Source organism: Nannobrachium achirus (genome assembly GCF_963921795.1).
Source record: "Nannobrachium achirus genome assembly, chromosome: 20".
NCBI lineage: Eukaryota > Metazoa > Chordata > Actinopteri > Myctophiformes > Myctophidae > Nannobrachium > Nannobrachium achirus.
In genome coordinates, this window is record NC_137827.1 from 48,430,595 (window position 1) to 48,446,843 (window position 16,249).

At 40.3% G+C, this 16,249-nt stretch overlaps 1 protein-coding gene across 1 annotated transcript in view; it reads right to left on the minus strand.

The window, feature by feature from the left end:
* Positions 1-16,249, minus strand: part of dnaaf9 (dynein axonemal assembly factor 9) — a 52,744-nt gene that overhangs the window by 23,936 nt on the left and 12,559 nt on the right. The window contains exons 12-25 of the mRNA XM_080751426.1: positions 14,906-14,942; positions 14,035-14,119; positions 11,284-11,360; positions 11,049-11,093; positions 9,625-9,670; positions 8,437-8,548; positions 7,610-7,680; positions 7,125-7,172; positions 6,940-7,030; positions 6,732-6,835; positions 5,611-5,754; positions 4,376-4,461; positions 3,244-3,345; positions 331-448 (exon numbers count right to left, since the gene is read on the minus strand). Coding sequence (XP_080607552.1) covers positions 331-448; positions 3,244-3,345; positions 4,376-4,461; positions 5,611-5,754; positions 6,732-6,835; positions 6,940-7,030; positions 7,125-7,172; positions 7,610-7,680; positions 8,437-8,548; positions 9,625-9,670; positions 11,049-11,093; positions 11,284-11,360; positions 14,035-14,119; positions 14,906-14,942 — 1,166 coding nt within the window. The remainder of the gene's footprint in view (positions 1-330; positions 449-3,243; positions 3,346-4,375; positions 4,462-5,610; positions 5,755-6,731; positions 6,836-6,939; positions 7,031-7,124; positions 7,173-7,609; positions 7,681-8,436; positions 8,549-9,624; positions 9,671-11,048; positions 11,094-11,283; positions 11,361-14,034; positions 14,120-14,905; positions 14,943-16,249) is intronic.

The window sequence follows — 16,249 nt, forward strand, 5'->3', positions numbered from 1 at the left end:
TACCATTATTGTGAGTGGTTTTTATCACGATAAACGAAAATAACGATTATCGTCCCATCCCTACTGCCTACTCTACTACCAAATATAGCCAGTGAAAGCTAAATAGAAAGGCAGTAATCAGTCCATTTATTTTTGTCCCACAGGACACAAAGAGGATTAAGTAAGTCGTATTCAACATTAACAAGTTTGTCACAAACAAGAAATGACTTGAAAGTGAGAAAATACAAAACGGCTTTGTAGAAACTGGTAAAATAAAAAATAAATAAATAGATGCATTTCCCGCTGTTTCCCCGTAGAGTTGTTTGTGTGTCCTTCATCCAGTGAGCTCACCTTGTCTCCCTGGGCTGTCAGAGGGCTTTTCATCTCTGTGGAGGAGAACAGCGCCCCCAGATGGTCATTCAGGATGGGCTCCTGACCCACACTGCTCAGGCCAAAGTGCTGAAGGAACCTGGTGGAGTAGGACAGTAGTATACATGACTTGAGAAAGCAGTTGACAAGCAGTTTTACTTAAACCCATTAATTATTTTATACTTTAGCTATTGAAAAATAGAAGATATACAAGCTCACAGCGCGGCACCGAGTGCCGCGCTGTGAGCTTGTAGATCTGCTATTTTTAAAAAATCATGAAAATGTGTGCACATCTTTTAATATATGATTTTCAAAGCAAACTTTTCTAACTCAAATCTTTGCTACTGGGGGTCCCTGGAACAAGACATTTTAAGATGGGGGGTCCACGGCCAAATACCTATAATTCTGGGGGTCCTTGACATGAAAAGGTTTGAGAACAACTGATTTAGAAGAAGCATTTAAAAGACATTTATAGAATCTGGTAAAAAGACTTTAAAAAGAAATAGCAGATCTACAAGCTCGCAATGTGGCACTCGGTGCCGCACTGTGAGCTTGTAGATCTGCTATTTTTCAATAGTTAAAGCAAAGAATTATGGTTAAAGTGGTTAAAATCTAAAGCGACAAAGACTTGGAATGGGTTAACATTGGAATGGGTTAACATAGGTACACATCGTCAGGCATACATCCATGTTTCAACTTTTTTATGTTTTTTCTAGGGCTGTCAGTCGATTAAAAATTGTAATCCCATTAATCGCACGATTGTCCATAGTTAATCGCACGATTAATCGCAATTAATCGCATATTTTGCATTTGTTCTAAATCTACCTTAAACAGATATTAATACTCATATCAACATGGGAGTAGACAAATAGCCTACTTGCTTTATGCAAATACAGCATATTTATTATTATTTGGAATAATAACAAATACTGTCCATAATAGGCCTAACAAACTGAGAAACATATTGAGAAAATATCTGCTTCCATTAGGACAGATTAATAGTGAAAGGACCACCGCTCATCGAGGTGCTGCATGCCTGAAGAAGGTCTATGACCAAAAGCTTGCACTTTATTTAACTGAGAATAAAGAACATGATTTTGCACACTTTTGAGTGCTCCCTTAAATCTTTCATTAGGACAGATTTAAAATAAACTTGGCATTCAATCACTAAACCTCAGCATCCCTATTCTAAGGGGATATTCACCAAAAGTAGCAGATTTAAAAGCTCATTACAAGATGCTACAAGAGCTTGAAGATCGGCTATTTTTGGTGAAGAGAGTTGGTGTATAAATATAATTCAAGTACAGTGCAACTCAGGGGTGTTTTACAAAGCAAGCATGAGGCATTAGAGGGTCTGAATTGGTTTAACTGAAGTAATATTGATACATTCTAAATATTATCAAAGTATTCTGAGGCACCCTGGACTGGTGTTATTGGGCACCCTAGTTCACTATGAGAAACCCAGCTGTTATGATGTAGAGTGTACTAAAGACACTGATGGCTCGTTGGAGATGTGTGGCACACAAGCCATAGTCAGCCAGACTTGCCGGATTTCAGCCGGATTTGGGCCATAACACGGCCCAAACCTGTTTGCTATGTGGGTTCTCTGGCCGTTGTTGCAAGCATTTGGTGGTCACGTGTTGGTGCGGAAGTCTGGGGAGGCAGGGAGCACTGTATAATAAAGGACGTCGTAGGCTACTATGTGCTCGTGTACAAGTTGGAGCGCTCCTGTTCTTGGGAGCGTGTGTGTGTGTCTGGGGCTCGCGCTGTCTGCAGATGTGCCATTTCAACGCTTCGGTATTTGATGCGCGCGACGCCGTGAGCGGTGATATTGTGGTTGTCTGCTGCAAAAATCTCCGCCGTTTTGTCTGTCTCATACATAGAGTTATGGGGTCTCATACTATGACTAGCCCTGCTGCTAGCTGCATCACACACTGACTGACTGTTGTCAGCGCATTCGCTTCCTCTCTCTCTATACTACGGAGCGCACCGAGGCTCAAACATCAGCTGCGTTAATCGCACGTTAAAAAAATGATCAGCATTAAAAGGATTGTGAGTTAACTAGTTAATAGCGCGCTAAATTCGACAGGTATAGTTTTTTCATAAATGAATGTCCTACTTCATCATACATTAGTGCCCACAAAAGTAGTGAAAATAACAGATATCGGTATTGGCTATTTGCACTATTTCTAAACTTTTTTTAAATAATAATATTAAAAAAGGAACGGTCTTGGACATACAGGGTTTCTGCCCGACTGCAACACAATACCTTAGTGCTAAGAGGAGAGTTTTAGTTCTGGGCACAAATCTTCAGCTCTCCTTCGCATTCCAACACCTGTTCTAGCCTTAAAATGTCTCTAATGAGGATACCCATGTCTTTATCCATTTCTAATGATACTGAACCTGCACTCAATTTAACATTATTGAAGGTAATTGCCCGATAAAAACGTTTAAAAAGTAAAAAAAAGTACTTCCAGTACCACATCATGATTTGATATCTTGATATATGAACAGTGATATTGTAATGTCCTCCTATTTCTGATTTTATAGCCAGTAATTGCCAGATAAACACTTCAAACGGCAAGTCTATCCACATCCGAGTACCACTGGAGGCAGCAACACATGCAAATAAACTCCAATTACTTCCAATAGTTTTCACCTAAAAGTAAGGGGCAGTCTGAGGGACTTCCTTCATGCATTTCTTTTTTAGTTTTTATTTCATGGAATAAAGTTATGTGATGAATTCCAAGTGTTTTTTCTATTCACAGGAGCAATTTACTAGCAGAAGGTTGCTAAATAGAAAGGAAATTACTTTGTAGAATGGGTGGCTGACCTGTATCAATGCATTATTTGCACTTAATAGCTATAAGATGTGGTAAGACAGCGTGTACTGACATGTCCTGCTCTGGTAGCTGGGAATAGGAGGTCTTTAGGCTGCCTCTGCGTTTGGCCACCGGAGGCTCCTGACTGTCATGCAGCTTCTGAAGTCGTGAGTGCCTGAAGAAACAGTTAAAATACTTTATTAAAATGTTGTTCACATTGAGCATTTACTCTTCCCACATTAAACTAAAACCCTCCCACAAACATTACAGCCGGACAGTTGACATATTATTTTTGGATGCCGATCCCGATTTTGGTAGGTCCTAGTCAAGCAATTAACGATGTTCTGGCTGCTATTTTGTCAAAAGTTGAATAATTGTCAATATCGTCCAGACTCTAATATACTGTATAGCCTACTGTAAATGCTGGGGTTTTTGATGTGTGAGGTGTGCCTCCCTGTTGAGGTGCCAAATGAAGGGGAGGTGTGGAGAAGTGTGAGGGTTAAAGTGACAGCTGGCTGGGGAAAATTAAATGAGGAGCACTTCATTTCCGTTTCTTTAATTCTGCTCTCCTACTGCACTCTTGCTCTCATTCGTGTAGGCCTATGTAAACTTAAACTTGGCAGTAGCACCAGTAGCGTAGAAAAGTGTTACTTTAATTATCAGTTTGAAGTGATGTATTTTGTCTGTTCATGAGGAAGAGACCTTGGTAGACCTGACGTCACTCGCTTGCTCTCTTTCTCTTTTTCTCTCTCTCTCTCTCTCTCTCTCTCTCTCTCTCTCTCTTACACAAACCTGGCTGACGCAGATAAGACTTTCAAGCATGGAGGAAGATGAAACAGGACTCACAATTAGTAGTATAAATTGTTATCTGCATTTCAGTGTGATAATGATTATTAATATTTCAAGACTGATGTTCACGTAATGAATTTCCTGAATTTTAGTAGTTAAAGTGAGTGTGCTGTATTTTGTCTCTCATTAATAGCAATGTCATAGAAAGTTGGGGTGTTGTCTGAGTTTTGAAGGGAACCACTGTAGCAGACTTTGAAAACTCATGCTAAATGCAAGAAGTATTAATAATTTACAAATATTGGCAATACATTTCTGCAGAAAACCACATTAGACAGGAAGCAAAGCACTTCTCCATGGGCATGCAGCAGTGTTGGAATGAGCACAGTGTATAAGTGTTAAATAGAGAAGCCTCTTACATGCTTCTCTGGTCCCAAGTCAATTGTTCTTGTTCCACAAGCTGCAGGCTTAGTCCAGATTCACAGCTTTGCCACACTGACAACACCTGGAAGCAGGGATTAGTATCTTCACACAACTGGAGCAAACTGGAGTGTAAACTTCAATGTGTTTTTGATTTCTTAATTTGAAATATTTACATCTCCGCATTAACAAATTGTGACGTTCGTTGAAACATAAAAGTTAATTAACATACTTAAAAAGCATACATATTGTTCAATCATATACACCAAACAAAAACTGTTTTATCATACTGGATCCTATGGAGAAATCACCATATTAGACCAGTAACTATTCTCTATCACTTTTCAGAGTAATACTTTCATACTTAGACAGTGAAATACTCAATATAAATGTATCCATTGTAACGTAGACCAGTGTGTAAAAATGTAACCAAATGGACCTTTACATTTGTACACTCTCAAAGTTAAAACACTTGTTAGAATACTTTACTGATTTTGAACCTAAATCCCATATATGGGCCTTCCTGCATCATTCTCGGCTTGCATGCATCGTTCCCAGTCTAGTACATTTAAAATACAATAAAAATACTTTCAAATCCAAGTATTGTTATGGAGTACACACATAAATTACGTCAAACTCGCCTTTGGTGCAAAGTTTCTTTGCAGAGGAATACAATAAATACATAATGTATCTTTTGCCACACTATAGCCCTATAGTGCATGGGTCTTCAACATTTTCAGACCCCTTGGGTTGAGAGAGATGAAGCAGGGACCCCCACACCCTTTTCATAGATTCCATATAGTTTAATCATTTGACAGCACAATCATCAGTGTATATTTAATATATATATTTATATATATTTAACCACTTGAACCGTCAATACTTAATACATTTGAACTTTGTCTACTCTTTTTCCCCTCTACACCAAACCTCTTTGAAGAAAATAGCTGAGGCGTTGTGAGCTTGAAGATCTGCTATTTTTGTCTAAATTTCTCAGGATGAGGACATTAGGGTTCAAGTTGTTAATATAAAAAAGGATTGGAAGATTTGGAGGACCCCCTGTAGTAACTCTGAGGACCCCCTGTTGAAGACCCCTGCTATAGTGTCTTATTATGATCTCACTTCAGAAAATGTAGATTTATGTTCAAAGTTCGGTAAAGGTTCCCTTTAAATGCATACTTTTGGATTTCACTGGTGCAACTTAAATCCCTGAGATTAGCTTGAGAAGGCTTACCTTGGAGTAGAAAGCCTTGTGGCTCTTGGATTTGGGCTGAAGAGCGAAGACCAGACACTGGTCGGGGCAGTGCAGAGGGAAGGGGAGATGAGAGAGCAGACTGCCGTCATACTCCACAAACAGAGAGGTCACTGCACTGGAGTCCTAGATGGTCAAGGGCGTCACAAAGGGGAGAAAAGTGGGTCTGAGTTACTAGGGCCCAAGGTGGAGGGGGCCTTAATTATTTTATACTTTAGCTATTGAAAAATAGCAGATGTACAAGCTCACAGCGCGGCACCGAGTGCCGCGCTGCGAGCTTGTAGATCTGCTATTTTTGAAAAGTCGTGAAAATGTGTGCAAATCTTTGAATGTATGTATTTTTTAAGCGAACATTTGTAACTCAAATGTTGCTTCTGGGGGGAGCGGGTCCCTGGAACTAAATATTTTGAGATGGGGGACCGTGGCCAAATACATATCATTTTGGGGGTCCTTCACGTGAAAAGGTTTGAGCACCACTGAAATAGAAACATAGGTTTTTCAAAAAACCTTAGAAGGATTTAGAAGACATTTATAGAATTGTGTCAAAAATATTCAAAGACAAATTTTCATGATTTTTTTCCCCAAATAGCAGACCTACAAGCTCGCTGTGAACTATATCTGCTATTGTTCAATAGTTAAAGCACAAAATAATGCGTAATAATAATGCACAAAATAATGCGTACAAATGCTGTGAGGTGACATAGAAAACATAGATTTTTCAAAACACCTTAGAAGGATTTGAAATATTCAAAGACTTGTAAAAAATGTTCAGTGCCGCGCTGTGAGCTTGTATATCTGCTATTTTTCCAAGAGTTAAAGTCCAAAAGGGAACAAACATTCATGGGGGGCCACAGTGAATCCTTGAACCCAGGGCCCAGAATTTGGTGCGGCACCCCTGCCTAGATGGTATCAACAGATATAAATATAAGTCATGAACATGAACACTGGAGTCCTAGATGGTATCAACACATCAAACAGAAGTCACGAACAAGTACAAGGGCAGTGAAAGGACGCTGTCATCATTGTTGTCGTTTACGTGGAGGTCAATAGATTCCTAAGCAAAGGCGCAAAGTCCTCATAATGTGATTTTATAACAAACCTACCTCATCGTAGAACTTGATGTTTCTGATGTGATCCTTGGATAAGGTGATGCTTCCGTACTGAGGATGGACAAACAGGAGTCCCTCGGAGAAGAAGCTGATCTTCCCTGGAAAAGCAATAGTTGGCAAAGGAACAAATTAATGCAAATTATAAAGAAAATGAAAAACTACTTGCCTTGCATAAAATAAGGATAAAGGGATATAGTGTTACCTTCCTCTGGAGTGGAGAGCTGGCTGTTGGAGAAGACATAAGCAACGTCTGGTATAGTCAGCACGCTTCCCAAACAGGTGGCTTCCTCTTTCTGCTTAGAAACATTAAGGCCATGAGCGTCCTGCCAACTACTGGAAGAACCAACCATGCACTAAAGTTGTTGTGTTGCTTTTTATAAAACATACCTTTATAAGAAGCTGGGCTTGTTCTGACTGCTTCACATCAGATTCCATCTACAAAGAAGAGCAAGGAATAAAAGGTTTGTGCTTTAAACAAGATATCATAGATAGGTACAGTAGTGAGGTCATGGGGAAGGGAGCGCTCCTTCCCTTATTTATTAATTGAGAAATTGTGACTTCTTGGTCTCAAGGACCTTCCTTCACCATTCAAAATGATAATGCATATTTGTAGGTATAATATAAATGTGAAAGTTGCCATCCCCAAATGCAGAATAATGACGTCCAAGTCATTACAGAGTGTATGAATGAATGAATCATTTATTTAATATTTATTTTCGTGTCTGGCTGCCTCCACACAGCCCATCCCTTACTGGATTATTCAGGCGCATTTTAAAGAACACAGTGTTTCCTGTGTGTAATTTCTAGTGTGACGGTTTTCTCACAGAATAAATTATGAACAGATACAGGGCTGTTTTCAGTAGCATACATACCAGCCAGCAAGCATAGCGTGGCACTGTGGTGGTCAGGATGGAGAAGCAGCTATCTGAGGACACACTGCCATCTACAGGAGAACCACAGAACTTATTTGGCAAGAATACATGACACACACAATGACAAACAGGGGCGTCACAAGGGGGGGGGGGGGGAGTGGGACTGGGTTACTAGGGCCCGAGGTGGAGGGGCCTTAATTATTTTATACTTTAGCCATTGAAAAGTAGCAGATATACAAGCCCACAGCGTGGCACCGAGTGCCGCGCTGCGAGCTTGTAGATCTGCTATTTTTGATAAGTCGTGAAAATGTGTACAAATCTGTATGTATTTTTTAAGCGAACATTTGTAACTCAAATTTTGCTTCTGGGGGGGTCCCTGGAACGAAATATTTTGAGGTGGGGGTCCGTGGCCAAATACATATCATTTTGAAAAGGTTTGAGCACCACTGACATAGAAAACATAGATTTTTCAAAACACCTTAGAAGGATTTGAAATATTCAAAGACTTGCAAAAATATTCACGATTTTTCAAAAATGCTTTTCAATGGTTAAAGCACAAAAGAATACATAATAATGCGTTCCTTGTACCCAGGGCCCAGAATTTGGTGCGACACCACTGCAAACAATGACAAATATTGAAATGAGCTAGAAATGTGATCCCTGGAATAGGGTGAAGGCTATTTTTTCACTCCACTCCTCTGTGGTTTCTGATGACTTCTACATATTTTGTTAACTGTGACACGCTTCTGATTAGGTAAATCAATGTCCCTGTTGGGGGAATCAATAAAGAGGTATTTCAATCTGATCTGAAGTAATTATGGTCTTACCTTTCTGCTGAATGTTGATGGTGGACTCCAGGAAGGACTCAGAGAAAACTACAGATCCCAGGTCCCCCCTGCCCCACTGCAGGTCGGGGATGTCGTGCACTGTCATGGAGGCCTTGGAGAGACAAAAATGCAATTTGACCTTGAGGTCCAAAGGTACCGACTAGGGGTGTAACAATACATTTTAACAGCGATACGATACGCACCATGATACATGGTTAACGATACCATATGATACGATTCAATGATTTCAAATCGATATAGTAAGTATTTAGCAAAGAAATTAAATCTGTGTAAAATGTGTAAAAGATCTATTATTCTGTCATTATCAAGCAAATACATGGACATTATATTTAATTTACACACATTTATCGATAGACCAAGAGTAGCTATATGGAATGGAAAGGTAATTAGACCCCTCTTTTTAATTTTCCCTCTTAAAATTGCCAAATACGAGGCACAAATAAAACAATTCGATACCGATTATCTGCATTTTATAACGACACGATACAAAGCCAAAACGGTACGATATTTTGCTTTTGCAAACGATATAGTAGATCAATCGATTCAGTTACTATCGTTACACCCCTAGTACCTACCGACTGAGCTACCCGGACACTATTAACTCTCAAATACCTGGAACGCGCCCGAGTCGCGTTAGATTTGAACCACTTTAACCATTATTTTATGCTTTAACTATTGAAAAATAGCAGATATACAAGCTCACAGCGCGGCACCGAGTGCCGCGCTGCGAGCTTGTAGATCTGCTATTTTTGAAAAATCGTGAAAATGAGTGCAAGTCTTTGAATATATTTGACCCGATCTTTGACCCGACTTCCAAATCCTTCTTCTAAATCATGCTGTTCTCAAACTTTTTCATGTCGAGGACCCCCAAAATTACAGGTATTTGTCCACGGACCCCCATCTCAAAATATGTTGTTCCAGGGACCACCCAGAAGCAAATATTACAGTTACAAATGTTAGCTTTTAAGTAGATATATTCAAAGACTTGCAAAAAAAAAAAATCGTGATTTTTCAAAAATAGCAGATCTACAAGCTCGCAGCGCGGCACTCGGTGCCGCGCTGTGAGCTTGTATATCTGCTATTTTTCAGTAGTTAAAGCAGTCAATAATCCTAGGCCTAAATGGGTTAAAAATTCCTGAAATAAAAATGAAATTAACTTGCACTCACAGTCTTGACTACATTGCGGCTTTCTTTGTCGCTGAGGGGAACGAATCTGAAAGAGAACACAGCATGAGCAGCAAGGCAAATGGTACACATTTGAATTGCATATTAACCCATTTAGGCCTAGAATTATTGAATGCTTTAACCAGTGAAAAATAGCAGATATTCACGATATTCCTGGCCCCGCCCCCGGCTTCCTGTTCATATCCTGAAAGAAAATAAAAAACATCATTTGGTTTCCTGTGTCCTTGCATTAAAGTGTCAGTAGAGGCGCTCTGGGCTCTTGGCTCTGAATGAACCGGTGTTGCCATGTCTGCTTATAATAAGCAATTGGTGTCGTTGTTTATTGGGCTTACTTTCTAATATTTTTTAAACCAGTGGTTCCCAAATCTTTTCATATCAAGGACCCCAGATTAACAGATTTGTCCACAGTCGCAGACCCCCATCTGAAAATATGTGGTGCCAGGGACCGCCACACAGATTTGTGTTGTTAAAATGTTTCAAAAATATTCAAATTATTTTCGTTTTTTCTTTCCTCTATATTTTTTAAATAGCAAATATACAAGCTCACAATGTGTCACAATGTGACACATTGTGAGCTTGCTGATCTGCTATTTTCAAATGTAAATGTAAAGTAGTAAAACTGAACCTAGTTAATTCTATTGGGCTTATTATTCATAGACCTGGCCGCTTGTCTCTGGCAATATCTGGCAACAGACAATTCCCTGTCACTTCCTTGGGATCTCTTGTTCTTCGACTTGGGAGGAAGTGAAAAGATGTTTAAAAATGCTCCAGCGCCCTCTGTAAAAGGAAAATGGCAGCCTCCATAGAATGGCCAGGAATATCGTGAATACAAGCTCACAGCGCGGCACCGAGTGCCGCGAGCTTGTAGATCTGCTATTTTTGAAAAAGTCGTGAAAATGTGTGCAAATCTTTGAATAATATGTATTTTCAAAGTGAACGTTTGTAACTCAAATTTTGCTTCTGGGTGGTCCCTGGAACTAAATGTTTTGAGATGCGGGTCCGTGGCCAAATAATTATCAGTTTGGGGGGTCCTTCACATGAAAAGGTTTGAGAACCACTGACATAGTGGTCTCTCAAAAACAGACTAACTGATCTCCAGTTAAGTGAAAAGGACCTTTTCTTAAACGATGGCTGGCCAGATTGCTGACATAGAAACATAGGTTTTTCAAAAAACCTTAGAAGGATTCAAAAGACACTTATAGAATCGTGTCAAAATTCTAATTTTCACGATTTTTCAAAAATAGCAGATCTACAAGCTCGCAGCGCGGCACTCGGTGCCGCGCTGTGAGCTTGTATATCTGCTATTTTTCAATAGTTAAAGCATAAAATGATGATACACAAAATGTGTATCCGTTCTAAATGGGTTAACTGATATATTCAGTAAATATGAGGACAGGGCAGCCTACCTTCCTATGTTATTCACAGCTTGGATGTTGAATTCAATTTTAGATCTAGGAAAGAAATATGAAATTCACATAACTTGGGCTCAACAGAAGCAATGAACATTGGAACTCAGAAACTCCATCCATCAATAATGCATTTCCTGAAGAATACAGTACGAGCAAACTAACCTAAGAATGTCAATGACATTTATATATTCTAATCAAATCTAACCGTGAACCAACTGGGTAGATGTACTACCTGAGTGCAGAGCGGTACTGAGTTAGGTTCACAGTGTCCAAGGCTACCAGAAAAGTGTGTTCTGCGACATCCTTTGCCTAAAAGAAAAAGAAAATAATTAGCATTTAGTGAAATGAATATAAGAAAGCACATCACAGTACAAATACCAAAAAGTCAACGTGGTCCTCCTGATAAATCAGGTGTACATTAGGGATGGGTCGATAATCGTTATTATGTTTATTGTGATACAAATCACTCACAATAATCGTGAAATTATCCTCCGTCATGCGCTGGGATCAATTCACCTTTTATTTTGCAAATCCGGTACCACTTAAACCCTCTACAATTGGTCAAACGGACCTGGAAATAACGTACTTGATACAGTCTTTTTTCTCACCCTGTACCAAATCTCTTTGCCAAAAAATAGCCGATCGACAAACTCACAACGCGAGGTTTGCTATTTTTTTGCAAATGTTCCGCCCCAGGATAATGGATGTTGGGGATAGTTTGATTATCGCAATATCGTAAATCGCTACTTCTTTGGTCACAATAATCTTGACATGAAATGGTCTATCATCCTTTCCCTAGTGTACATTTTCTTCCTATTTGCCAGAGTGGCTTGCAGCTTTACAATGTGAAACTTTTTTTATTTTTTTATTTACACAGGCCAGACATCACATCACACACTATAATAGCGGTGGTTCTCCAGCTGGGGGCCTCGACCTCCGAGGTGTCGCCAAATAATTTGGAGGGATCGCCAGATGATTTCGTGAAAGTGGTAAACAAATTTTGCGACAAAATAAATGAATAGAAATAATAATAACTAGTCCCGACGTCCTGCTCATAAAAAACGCAGTGTTTGTGGCTGAATAATGAAAAGTCCTAATAGGTTTGTAGGCTAACGTTCTCTGTGTGTCGGTGGTCGGCACTCGGCAGCAGCTGGGCAGCAGTCATGCCATAGCTTGCGGGGCTGTAACCATGGTGACGATAGGTCCCATAGGCTAAACTCAGTCCGAATTTCCAGTGTTGACAAAAAAAAAAAAGCTAATAAACGCTAATAAACGGGCGTCGTTATTTTGTGCATATCGTCATTGTCGGGTGGAAACCTCGTATCTCCAAGTTACAAATTTGTCTGTTATTTCGCAAAGCAAAGCCCTGCTTTATCGTACAAGGCGGTCGCACAAAGGTAGTGGAAACAGCAGATCTACAAGCACACAACGCCTCGCGGCGCGAGGCGTTGTGTGCTTGTAGATCGGCTGTTTTCACTAGTTTGCATCATTTTTAAAATGATAAACGCAAAACGAACGGTTTTGGACATACAAGGTTTTCACCCGACAACGACGATATGCTAATGATCAAAGCCTGTAGGAGAATTCAGATCACTTGCATCAGCCACTGAGGAGAACCGGAGACATTTTGAGGACAGGTTTTGGTGACAGAGGTTTGTAGAAATTTAGGATAATCATTTTCAGTTTTTTTCAGTTATTATTTCAGTAAAAAAACAATCAAGAATACTTAGTATTTCCAGGGGAACAGAGAGCGCTTGCCGTGTGTGTGCACGGCACGCGCACGCCTGTGTGCGTGCCTGGGCACACGAGCCATACTGATCACAATCCCTTTCGCCTTCCCTCATAAATTTCACTTGCTCCGTCAAAGTGTTTACTCTGTCGCTACAACATGGAACATTGGCTCTCAACAGCCCTGCGATGGTGGATGGTTGCCCTTACAGTAAGATCCATCTACCACACACCTGACGCGTCCACAAGTATCGGTGACCTCGACCGCAAGTGTCTAAGTCTACTGGCTAAGAACATTCATTTCAACACAGGCGTTTACAACATGAAGAGGTATTTCCACACCCAAGATCCAAAAGAGTCCTTTCAGTGTAAAGAGGCGAAACTGCAAGGCCAACCTTGGGTAGCCACTGGCCAGGCTACTGGAGTGGCGGCATATTTTAATCTCAGATACGCCGTAATGTTACTTCTCAAATCAAAAGCCAATTTTTTACTGACAGGAAATGGGGGGAGAGATGGGGAGTGGCACACGGCAAAGGTCGTCTGGATCGGGAATGGAACCAGCGACGCTGCCAGGCATCCATGCCTAAGTGGTATGCGCCTGGACCAGTAGGCCAGCGGGCGCCGCTCAAAAGCCCAATTTGATGAAATACATTATGATTAATATTATGCTGCCTTACACACACATTTGTTCAGAATGCACATGCATGCACCTGTTCAAAGTATGTTGTTAGATCGGTGAGTCATAGAGGAGGCCAGATGATTGACTTAATGTGCAATATTGTTTTCCTCACTCAGCAGTAAACAAACCAAAATAAAGTTAACCCATTTAGGCCTAACCTATAGAATAGGGCTAAATCAGAAATTAGCCTACAAAACAAATATGTTGCTACATACTGTACATGTACTGTAAGCCCCTCCCAAACAGCAAAATGTGTTCCCGGCCTGAATGGGTTAATATAGAAGTATCTGAAGTATTTCTAAAGTGACAATTTAAGCACGTTTTAATACCTCTAGATCAAATGTAATGCCTCAACTCTTAGTGCTCGTCAGGGTGTGTGTGTGTGTGTTGGGGGGGTACCCAGTTTAAAATATGATTGATTTGGGGGTCGCGGCCTGAAAAGGTTGAGAACCACTGGTCTAGACGAGCAGTAATGTCAAGTCCTTATACAAATGTAAAAAAAAAAAAAGAAAAAAAAAAAAAGGTTACAAAACCATGGCACTGCATCTTTAAAATATGCACTGCTGACATTCTTACCTTGGTAGCGCTGGAGTTGCAAGAGAAGCACTTAATTCCAGCCAGGACAGCTTGGACAGCAGCTGAATAAATCTGTGACAGAAGGCTGTGAAAAAACAGACGGGAGCTCATAAATATTTAACACCGGGCACTGTGTGGTTATTCTGGAATAATATGTCAATTATGAGATTTAACATGTTTAGACCGGGTACACATTATATTAGGCATTATTTTATGCTTTAACTAGTGAAAAATAGCAGATATACAAGCTCACAGCGCTGCAAGCTTGTAGATCTGCTATTTCTGAAAAATCATGAAAATTTGTGCACATCTTTGAATATATGATTTTCAAAGCAAACTTTTGTAACTCAAATCTTTGCTACTGGGGGTCCCTGGAACAACATATTTTGAGATGGGGGGGGGGGGGGTCCGTGGCCAAATACCTATAATTCTGTGGGTCCTTGACATGAATAAGTTTGAGAACCACTGATTTAGAAGAAGGATTTAGAAGACATTTATAGAATCGGGTCAAAATATTCAAAGATCCTTCTAAACTTTTTTGGAAAAACCTATGTTTCTATGTCAGTGGGGCTCAAACTTTTTCATGTGAAGGACCCCCAAAACTATATGTATTTGGCCACGGAAACCCACATCTCCAAATATTTAGTTCCAGGGACCCTCCCAGAAGCAAAATTTGAGTTACAAATGTCCGTTTTCAAAAATACATATATTCAAAGATTTTCATGACTTTTTAAAAAAATAGCAGATCTACAAGCTCGCAGCGCGGCACTCGGTGCCGCGCTGTGAGCTTGTATATCTGCTATTTTTCACTAGTTAAAGCATTCAAAAATTCTAGGCCTAAATGGGTTAAGACCATTATGTTATCACTCACAGCAGCTCTGTTTTCTTCTGCTGCACATCGTGATTACCTAGAAGGGGAACCAACAAAAGCACTGTAAGCAAACCTGCACCATTAAGTAAACAACAAACATAATATATTGTCGTTGTCAGGCAGAAACCAGCTAGGGGGGGGGGGGCGATATCACAATATCACAATATTTTCCCAAACTGTATCACGATACACGATCTTATCACGATTCTTTTTCGTGTTGGTTTTTATGGTTATTTTTCAAGTTACTTAACAGTACAACCACCTACAGTACACGGTAAGAAAAAACTAAAAGAAAAAGGAGTAACAGACCATTTAGACCAGTGGTCCTCAATGTGGGGTCCTTTTGGAGGTCTAAATTGACCCTTCCAAGGGAGACCTTGACTTTGTAAAGTTTGAGAACTACTGATTTAGACCAAAATGCAGGTTAAAATTAAATTCTGCAATTAATCTCTGTATTAACAATTCAACAGGATTTTTTAAATAAGGCTCCCTTCATTGTATCACGATATATACGATATCTCTGAAAAGGCATATCGTGGAGACATTGTATATTCGTTTTTTGTTTAGCGGTGCTAACCGCTCCTACGTCTGGCTTTGTGTGTAGGTGCACGGAATGAACACGGAACTCCATGTATGGAGATGACTAACGTCACAGACAGAACGGCTCATACAAGGAGATATGTACGCGTGTCTTGTTTGAGCACAGGTGCGATTTTTATAAATCAGTGCTACTGAACACCCTTTATGCCTGTGTGTGGGTTTTATACATATTCGAATGACAAAGTCAGACGGAGTCGGGAAGACCTCCACATTAACTCTTTGCCGTCCGAAATAGAATGGTTGTTGGTAGATTAGCCGTGAAATTTCTATTATTATATTATGATCTGAACCGCATTCATTTTACCAGACATCCAGCGCTATATCACGTGGTCTTCATCCCCCATTATCATGCCGCGATCCGGGTTGTTTTACTCACCCCAGTTCCCAGTGAAATTCTCAATCTGCATTGGCTTAGAGTGGGAGATTCGGCTGACGCATCATGTCCCCGTGCGTTTCGCGCGCGCGATCCGTTCACGTAAATGTCCCCTCAAATAATCCACGTGTGACTCAAGAGTAGAACTGAAAAGTTTCGCTAGCATAGCCCCCAGCACGGCTGCGGTAGAAGCACTCGTGTACAGACAGTAAACGGATGGGTGGAAGGTGCCTTGGAGAAGGAAAGGAGCTGACGTCACTTCTGCTTCATGTCAGAGAGAGCAGCCATGAGCTATCGATGCACGAGTGGTGACTAGGGAAGGTTAGACGATCGCCGATTTTCGGATAAAAATAATTTATTTCGGTTTTAAT